This window comes from Neolamprologus brichardi, chromosome 9 (assembly GCF_056152115.1).
Source record: "Neolamprologus brichardi isolate AB-2024 chromosome 9, ASM5615211v1, whole genome shotgun sequence".
NCBI lineage: Eukaryota > Metazoa > Chordata > Actinopteri > Cichliformes > Cichlidae > Neolamprologus > Neolamprologus brichardi.
This window is the reverse complement of record NC_142112.1, coordinates 40,616,841-40,627,089: the sequence shown is the minus strand read 5'-3', so window position 1 is coordinate 40,627,089 and position 10,249 is coordinate 40,616,841. Positions and strand designations below refer to the sequence as shown.

At 41.8% G+C, this 10,249-nt stretch overlaps 1 protein-coding gene across 1 annotated transcript; it reads right to left on the bottom strand.

The window, feature by feature from the left end:
* Positions 1 to 5,502: 5,502 nt before the first annotated feature.
* On the bottom strand, positions 5,503 to 9,837 carry LOC102798999 (NACHT, LRR and PYD domains-containing protein 1b allele 2-like). The gene is made up of 9 exons (XM_087846729.1): positions 9,796 to 9,837; positions 9,543 to 9,611; positions 9,247 to 9,326; positions 7,890 to 7,945; positions 7,541 to 7,755; positions 7,074 to 7,324; positions 6,497 to 6,613; positions 6,259 to 6,400; positions 5,503 to 6,110 (listed from the first exon to the last, which is right to left on the bottom strand). Coding segments are annotated over exons 1-9 (1,275 nt in total). The 5' UTR covers positions 9,797 to 9,837; the 3' UTR covers positions 5,503 to 5,766.
* Between the last annotated feature and the right edge of the window lie 412 nt (positions 9,838 to 10,249).

Below are 10,249 nucleotides of genomic sequence, written 5' to 3'. Positions count from 1 at the left end.
GTAGATGTAATTTAACATGTCAAGAAGTCTGAAAATTCTGAAATAAACAAGTCATTATATTTAGGTGGATGATAGATGACTATAATTAGAACCACAGGACAGCCTAAAGTCAGGAGTTGGGACTCAAATGAGGTAAAAACACCAGGACTTTGTATCTGTTTGCATTTAAAACAGTCTTTGATGATAGAGGCTACCCCGCCCCCCTCCTAACCTGGGGGAGCTGAAGAAGCTGGCATCGAAGGGGCAAAGTTCCAGTAAGGAGCCACTTCACCAGCGCGCAGCCATGTCTCAGTTAGGAGCATGACATCCAGCTCATGAGTACCAAAGAAGTCCCAAAGAACATGAGTTTTATTTGATACAGATCTTGTGTTTAAGAGAGCTAATTTAACTGTCTGTCCATCCGTGGTAGCAGGCAGTATTTGTAGGTTCATATTTGCCCCACCTGCCCTCGTATCCCATCGGCATGGCGACCAATAAAGCAGCTTCGGGTGAGCGTGCTCCGATGACGTCGGGTAAACAGGAAGAAGGCAGCGCTGTTTGAGGCCAAAATAAAGTCCCAAACAGCCGGGGTCACCGATGGTAAGGACCATGTAGGTTGCTTTGCTTTCAGTCTTCTGTCCAGTTCAAACCAGCTCGATGGGGTTTCAGTCTGGAGACTGTGCTGGACACTCCATGTTTTCAAGCTCACCATCTTGTTCTTTCTTCCTGAGGTAGTTCTGGCACAGCTTGGACTGATGTTTGGGGTCATTATCGTGCTGTAGGATGAACCCCTGACTGTACTTTTGCCACCTCTGCTCTGCACTCACTGTGTTTGCAGTGGCTTGCAAAAGTATTCGTCCCCCTTGAACTTTCCCACATTTTGTCACATTACAGCCACAAACATGAATCAATGTTATTGGAATTCCAGGTGAAAGACCAACACAAAGTGGTGAACACGTGAGAAGTGGAACCAAAATTCATACACGTTTCCAAACATTTTTACAAATAAATAACTGTAACGTGGGGTGTGTGTAATTATTCAGCCCCTGAGTCAATACTTTGTAGAACCAGCTTTTGCTGCAGTTCCAGCTGCCAGTCTTTTAGGGTCTGTCTCTACCAGCTTTGCACATCTACAGACTGAAATCCTTGTCTTTGTGTTTTCTCCTCTCTAAAGATTCTTAGGCCCCTCTGCAGCCCCTAATCTCCTCAGTGAGTTCAGCTGGTGCCGATGGGCCACACCGAGTCAGCTTTGGATAAAAGCATACCTGAGGCAGGCTTTCAGGAGGAGGCTCACTAGCCCTCGCCTTGGTAGTAACAGCTACTTTAGCCAACTTGCTATGTATTTAAGATAAAACCTCTTCTCACTGAAATTCAGGTTTTCGTCTCCTTGTTTCTGTTGCGGCTTTTGAGCCACGTGGTGACAAGATGAAACTAAAGTGAAGCTCGTTGGTTTTCTGCTTCTCAGTTTACAGATCTGTTTTTAATGGTTTGTCAGAGCACTATAGTTCTAAACAATGCTACGTAAAATGATATGATTATATATTTTCATTATTTGTCACAGTAGTGTGAAAACCAGGATGTCTGGCCTAACCACAAAGAGGAGGAGCTAAAATTCTTTAGAGTCACTTCAGTTGCTTCAGGAGCAGAAAACGATTCAAAGTTGATCCTGAGATACAGAAACATGAAGTACAGCAGAGTCTGTGGGTACCTGCAGAGCTGCATGCAGACCCTGAAATATCGACATGATCATCAGCAGCCCCTCTCTTATCCCTGTGCACCTTTATCTAAGCTCTGAACACCAGTCTGATCAAGAACCACACCCAGACCAGCTGAACAACACACACACACACGTTTTTTTCCTCGTTCTTTCTTCCTCTCATCTACAGACCTGCTCCTCCTGTTTTGTTCCAAAAACTCACAAAACCACATTCCAAGAAGCGTCTGTGACAAAGATCAACCTCTTACTGTCACGAGTGACGAGAGTGAACTTTATTTAGTGAGGAGGATGAAAAACAGAAACGGCGAGGCGAGAATAAACTTAAACAACTAACAAAAACAAACCTAAAACCAAACCCAGAGAAGTAGGGAGACACGGAGACACAACGGAGGGCGATACGCAGACCATAACACACCAAATAACGCAGACGAACCAGCAACAGGCAGGAGAACACACAGGGCTTAAATGCACACAGCAGTAATCAGGGGATGGGAGACAGGAGGGGAACACACCTGGGAGAAATCACAACAGACGAGGCAGGGGAAACGTAAACTGAACACACTCACATAAGACAAGGACCTTCAGAATAAAACAGGAAACTCACAGACACAGAGAACCAGACAACACACTGAACTGAACAGACTCACAAGCAGACACAGTGACACCATAGACAGACAGAGGGAACACAGAGAAGTGGGAGCAGGCAGGCACAGGACATTGGACCCAAGACGGATCCCTGAGGTACCCCACAAGGCACAACTGTTGATTCGGACATCATTTGATTCATACGAACAGTAAAAGATCTCTCAGATAAATATGACATAAACCCTTTTAAAACAACAGCAGTAATCCCAGAGACGTTCTTGAGCCTGTTTATCATGAGACTGATCTACACCCAGAAACAGGCTCATACGCTGGATCTTGTGCTGTCTTTAGGGTTACCGGTCCTAAACATGGAAACATGTGATGCTGTTTTTTCACTGTTGTGTTTGATATATTTTTATCTCACTGCCTTTTTCCTCCTCTTATTCCAACACCCCATTGTTGTGTATTTAACCCATCTGCAACAGAACTATTTTCTAGTGCTTTTAAGGAGTTTAAGATCTCCCCTCGGCGATGGTGCCGAGCAGATGACATCTAATTTTTATGATAAATGCCAAACTGTCCTTGATGAGGTTGCTCCTTTTAAAACTGTGAAACCACAATCGGACCCGTGGATAAACGAGGCCGCTCGTTCAGCCGGACGAGAGAGCAGGAAGGCTGAACGTAAGTGGGAAACAGATGCAGGTGTGTTTCTGATGCTGAGAGACCGTCTGTACAGGTATCAGGACACTGTCAACGCAGAGAAGTCAAAAGCTGTTTCTAATATTATCTAGAAATGCTCCAACAATCCTCAGCTTCTTTCTTCAATTATTTCTCCAGCTTCTCATATTAATAGTTATCAAAGATTCTACGTGAGTAAGTATATGAGGTCCCCAGACTGACCCTCTTTACTCCCACCACAACCTTCAAACAAAAGAAATGCACCAGAGGAGCTCTACACATGTGCCAAACAATTCCAAGCAAAGAAGAGAGAGACACACCCAGCCTCCGGCATACATGCCAACCCTCCTGATTTTTACAGGAGAACCCTGAATTTCAGTGCCCCTCCCAAAAATCTCCAGATTTTCCAGATCAGATTAAATAAAATTAGATCAGATTAAATAAAACTTTATTAATCCCCCAGGAGGGTTCCTCGTGGTTTTCACACACCTGAATAAAATCAACAAGAAAAGCGATTAAACAGAAGTGTGAGATGGTCGAGAGTTTACGCCAGCGTCTGGTTATATTTCAGATAGCAAGGAGCCGATGGCAGAGTTTCACTCCACCGAGAGAGCTCATGACGTAATTCTGAAGGCTAGACCGACCAGTTTCACAGGCGCTCACTTCCAGCTTACCCAGCCTTCAGAGGACCCGACCCACTTATAGACCGCAAAGGCCGGGTCCTCAGGTGGACCTCTGAATGTGGACACCCCCCTGTTTCCGGCCGGACAATAAGAGCGGTGACATTTAACTTGTTCTATCCAATAAATAAACCACAATTCATAGCACGGCGGTGGGTGTGGATATTTTGTTCAGAAAAAAAACAAAATATGTTTGAAGCGGAGCGGCCGAAGAGCAAACTTTTAAAAGTAAGTACTGAATATTGTGTCACTTATTTATGTGCGAATGTTTAATAATGAAGAACATTAAAACATGACTGTTGGCCACATGTCAGCAAAGTTATGTGACATTAGTGACGTTTGTACTAACTTGGTTTTAAAGCCTTTACTTTAACATATACGCCATCAATAGTCGACCTTAATCTCACAGAGAATGTGATGATTTTATGGATAATTAAAGTCAGCATTGAGCCAATTTTACTAATGCCAACATATTAAACGAACAATATTTGTCTCTTATATATGATACATCTGTATACACACTGTCACAGATACTCGTCGATTTAAGGTGACAGGAAATATAAATAACTGGAACTTGAATCTTTGACACAGAGTTCAAACTCACTGCTGTAATATATCATAATAATCTGACAATATATATAATATTGGCCATATTATATTTACATTACCACAGTGAGATGACTTTAGTCTCATCAACAACATTAGCTAATTGTTATTTACTAGCTAATCTTAAAAGACTGTTCAGTACAGAAATGAAGCCCAACAATCATGTTTTACAGTCCTGTGGTCTCAGCCTCAGATACTCAACTAATCACACAAAGCTCATGTAGAAACAAACAAACGAAAATATGTTCTCCTACATTTCTGTCAAACAAAGCCGTATGAAACGTTTCCAGCGGTTAGTCTCATGGTTGCTAGGCAACCAGGGCAGCGCGACGGAGGCTAGACCGTCCCATTTCACAAGCCTCGCACTTCCGGCCTTAGCGGTCTTTAAGTACGCGGCCCTTGAGGCTGCGCACTTCAAGGCTGCAGACCCTGAATTGGGATACAGCCAGAGTGTCTACTTTTGCTTCCCCTGGTCTTGTTGTGCTCACAGGTGTGCTCTCCTCCTGTGTCCCATTCCCTTGTTATCCCCTAGTGTATTTTAGCTTTGTATTTTCCTTGCTCTCAGTTGCGTCGTACCACTTCTTTGTGCTGTTTGTGTTTCTCCGAGCTCCTTGTGTCCCCAGTTATTTCAGAGTCTGTTCTGAGTTTTGTAGCTTCCTGGTTTCCTGTGTTTTCTGGCCTTAGTTTCTAGTTTCCAGTTTTGGTTATATGTCCTTATTCATCGCATTTGGATTTTCAACAGCAATAAAAGCTGCCTCTCTCAGTTTACCTTTCTTGTGTTCTGCGTCCTGCATTTGGGTCTTAAACCTGCCTGCCACACAGCGGAAACATGACAAGTTCGTCTTTTTCTTGAGTTTATTGTGTTTCGAGTCAGTGAGGTTTCTTTATTTGCCTTTTTGCATCATCATGGATCACCAGCCTTTATTCATTAAACAGCTCACTTTAAGTCGCTGGGTCATCTCCATTAACACTTTAACACATGCAGACCCACGACAACACGATTCAGATATGAGACGCAAATCAAGTAAATCAGACAAACAGGAAGCTCAAACTGTTTTAAAGCATGAATTCAAACTCCAGCATAAGAAAGCAGGCAGCAAAACTTTATTTAAACAGGCAGAAGCACAACGTGCTGCTCAAAGCAGAAGCACAGAGGAGAGTTTAAACCTCAGTAAACAGATTGTAAACACTGATCATGTGATTCAATAGGTTATTCCAGCATTACAGGTAAAAACAGCTTCAGTTATATTGGTGGAACCTGACGCTGGTCCCAGATAACCTGAGGTGTTGCTCTTCAACCTGTAGATGTGGTTCAGCATTAATGGAGCTTCACATATTTGCTGGTTTGTGCACTAATAATTACTGAGGTCCCAGACTCTGCTTCAGTCCATCCAATGTCCTGCTCAGCATCTAATCAGAGTCCAGGTTTTAACGAGAGGCACTTTCAGAACTAAAGTGCAGTTTAAAAACACGTCACATGAAGATCACAATGACACCGTCAGTGGTCTTTGACATTCATGGTCACAGACTCTTTCCAAGTCTGTCTTCATTCAGGTTCAGGTCTGTGGAAAGGCATCGGTCCGCCTCACAGAGAGCAGCGATCAGCAGTGAGCTGGCTTCGCTACTTTTCCGTCGCACCGTGTCAATCATGTCTCGTGCTTTATCTGCTCTGCTCTGCTTTGATCTGACTGATTCCATCTCCTGATCATTGATAACGCGCTGCTGCAGGAGTTTATCCAGAAGTTTGTTTAAAACAGGTTCAGACACTCTTTCAATAAACTGTGAGCGAACTGTGAGCAGCCTCTCAGCTGCTGGGACTCGGGCCTCAGCTGGGACACTCCTCATTAAGGTTTCTGTTCTTGGTGCTGAAGGAACAAAGATAGATAACAGACATGTAACAGGACGCTGACCTGCAGATGAAAAGATACTTAAGTATGATTTCAGTTGAACTTTTATGAAAGAACCAGATGTTTGCAGGGTCATTTCTGCTCTGGCTTCTGGCAGCAACCTTACCTGGCAGGTAAATAGATGATTTCCAGGTTTCTGTCCCCTCTTGGTCTTTGACCGTCAGAGTCACAATCTCTGGATTTGTAGTCAGGAACACTTGAAATGTTGGATGGTAATTTGGGCCAAACTTTAAGCGAAATTGTGTTTGCTAAAAACCAACAGAAAGGTGCCGTTTTCATGACCAGTGGGTTATCCAGCAGTTTGATTCATGTCAGCAGAATTTAGTTTGTAACTGCTGACTCACCTCTGGCTGTATCCTGCTCTCAGGGTCACAGTGGACACTGTACCTTTGTCCGAAGCTGAAAAGACAGTCAGCAGGGGTCTGGATGCATTCAGCACCACGTCCTTGTTGGGCAGACACCTTCAGTGACAGGACAGTTTATTATGCTGGTAACATTAATAACTCTATTCTCCTGTAGGGCTTATTTAAACACATCAGGTGTAGAACATCATGTGTCTGTATGAATCAAAGAAAAACAATAATTCTGGAGATAAAACAGCTTTCCAAAGAGGAAAAAAGCTCCAGGGTTTTATTTTTATCATTGAAGTGTCAGATCTGACATTATGGGTCACAAACATCAAATGTCCACAGCTCAGGGTCATTACTGGGAGTGAGTACTGAAGAGCAGTGATTGGTCAGCAGATCTGAAGGTGAATATGAGTACAGAAAAGTTAACTGGAGCCTGACCCTGTGGTCAGGTAATCAGGGAGGAGTGACCAGTAAACCTGTACATAACTTTAGTTAATCATCAGAAAACTGCTGAGTAATCATTTGGACTCTATGGAGAGAAGCACAGAGTGAAGAGGATGAAACTGTTCACCTCTGACAAAGGGATATTTTCCTGCAGCAGAAACACATTGATTCTTCGAGGCCCTGTCTCCAAGAACAGCAGAACTTGGCCATTTACGGGTTCCTCCATGTTCAGCTTAAAGACATTACAGATGAGGCCAAAGGCAGAGAGGTGAGGGACCTTCACAACCACATGGGTGGCAGTGATCTCCAGTGGCTCCAAGACGGTCATCCCATTATCAGAGATGTGGGCAACAGACAGCAGGCCGTCAACATGCACCGCTGTCAGAGCAAAGAGTTTTTGATTCTGAGAGTTCAATTTTACTTTTCACCATATCTGAGAATTACATTTCCTGCAAACTACAAGTTCACTCCTGTCCAGTTTTGTTCTAAATAAACTCCATTATGGTTATTTGTATGACACTAAACAGTTCATATTGAATGAGCACCACACAGTAACACAGATGTTTTCGGAGCATCAGTGATGATGGAGCTCACCCTCCTTTGTTTCACAGTGTGGCAGGTGGAGCTGACGGACTGCATCCTCAGAGGATGTGATGTTAAACAGCGGCCCTGCAGCTGTTTTTCCAGCTTGTTGAAGGAGGCTCTCATCCCATTGGACATTCCTGTACAGCAGCTCCGCCTCCTGAGCCATAACAAACACCAGTCTGGTCAGAGTACACTGGAACACACCTGGACCAGGACACCTGAACCTGTAGGACACAGAAGGGCTAAAGCACTCCAACCAGCCTGTATCACCTGAGGTCTGATCACCTCCAGCTGTATCACACGTGTCATTTCACATCATTACATACATGTTATCAGTCTAATGTGAAACTAGAAGCACCTGTAGGAGATTTGTGTGGATTCAGTTTGTACTTCAGGTGTGAAGCTTGATGGAGGCTGGAAATCAGAGAGGAACAACATCAGCTGTTTAAAGCACCAACAAACAAGTAAGCAGTGAAGAAACCACACAGAGTACACATCAGCAGTTATAAGTACATACTTTCAAAACTGCGAGCAAAAATACTGATTGTCTGATTAAAAAATATTTTCAAAATCAAATGATGCAGAATGCCGTATAACCAGTGAAGGGAATAATGGCATTAGTAACACAGACACACCAATGGGAGGAGCCCCACATCAAAACAGGCAGCATGTGATCACAACCCACAACACTTCATTGAATCGTCACAGATGGTTGAAGCTGTCTTCAGCTTATCGGGAGCTAGGGGAGCGAAACAATCGCACAAGTGCTGCTGATTAGCTGAGGAAGAATAAAGTAGTAATGGTAAATCACATGAGCAGTTTAAGATGCCATAGCAACAAGATTCTATGTCAGCCCAAGACAACCGTGAGTCTCCATTTTTGTGTTAAAAGAGTGGACTTCAAACTACATACCAGTTTTTAAATTGTGTTGATAAAACCAGAGTTATGATAAAAAAAATATACTCGATGTTTTTTTCCTGAAACTATTGTTATGTTTACAATTGATTGTTCTGTAAATAGTTTGAAATGGTTATTTAAAAAAAACAACAACACCTTGGCTGCATTTTTAGATAAATAGCTGCAAATAACTTTGTTTGCAAAACTTGTGCAAAAGTTTTTAAAATTTACAATTTATTTTTGCATTTCAAGGTATGAAAATGATTTGTTAAACATGTTTGTGGTTGTTACAGTAAAACATAACTTTTTTCTACTCTGATTTTATGTTTTTGTCTGATTTTAGATCAATTGTGTTAATACAGTATGTCAAAATGAAAAGATAACTGTAAATTCAGACGTGAGGTTGTGCTGAAAAGAATGAACCAAACAAGGCGAGATAAACAGTTTTTAAAGGTGAAATGCAGAGGTAAAATCAAAAGTAGTCAAAAACAGCCAATTACACCCTGGACCCTGGAGGGTTAAACATTTTTTTAAAGTAACGCAATAGTTACTTTTCCTAGTAATTAGTTACTTTTCCTAGTAATTAGTTACTTTTATTACATTTTAACTCAATTACTAACTCAGTATTATTTTTCTGAAGAAGTAGCTAGTAACGATAACTAATTACTTTTTCAAAGTGACTTACCCAATACTGCGTATGACACTGAATCTTAAACCTGATTGGATGTCTGGCCTGACTGATCTTCCCTGTGATGTAGTTTCTGTGCTCTTTTTTTGTTCCATTACACAATAAACAGATCCACGTGCTTTTCTCTTACCTTAATGAGCTCTGTGTCATCCTTAGACAAATCAAGCTGAGTGTCTAATGAGTCTGGATTCAGTCTGACCTCAGAGTCACCTGATGAGACACAAACATCAAATAATTCAGGATTCCCTGGAACTCTAACTGGTGCTGTTTACCATCATGTTCATTTGTTAGTGGTTTTCTGATAAAATAGTAAGTAAAGTTTATTTATTAAGCGCTTTTCAAAGACAGGCAGTCACAAAGTGCTGTACACAAATATTAAAATAAACAATACAATCAATAGACATTATACACAGTGTAAATACAAACTGTTTGTGACGGATTTCTCTTGCTTCTTTAAGTACCCACTATCTTCTTCAGCTGCTGCCTTCTCAGTCACTAAAATGATTTAAAAAAGTATTAAAATACTTTGACAAAAACCAGTACCTACAAAACAGATCCTCAAAAAAAACAACAACATAATTTATAGATTTCTGCAGAATGAAATAAGCATAAAGTAGCTTTTATGGGATATTTTATTAATGAAATACTGATGAATGTGACACACAGTCTCAGTACTTACTGGTTTTGTCTCTGGAAGATTTAACTGTCTTGTTACTGACCCTGCAGAGATCAATGTTAAAATAGAATTGATTAATGGTGTACTAAGCCAAGCTGGAAAAGAAGAAGACAACAGACTTTACCACGACAATCCTCAGTGTGGATCAGTATATTATCAACCTCATGTCTGACCTGCAGTATCAGAACAACTTCAACATAATATTTATCTCCGCACAACTAAAATGTGGTGACTGACCTCAGAGTCTGTGGTCTATAATTTGGACTCTCCAGAAAACCACAGAGCTGCTGCACTCTGGAATCCTTCAGCTTGTTCCAGCTCAGGTCCAGGTCTCTCAGATGGGAGGGGTTGGACTTCAGCACTGCTGCCAGATAATAACAGCTGATCTTTGACAAACCACAGCTCTTCAATCTGTATAAAGAATGAAAGATGTAAGTTTATTAGACAAAGTGCTTGA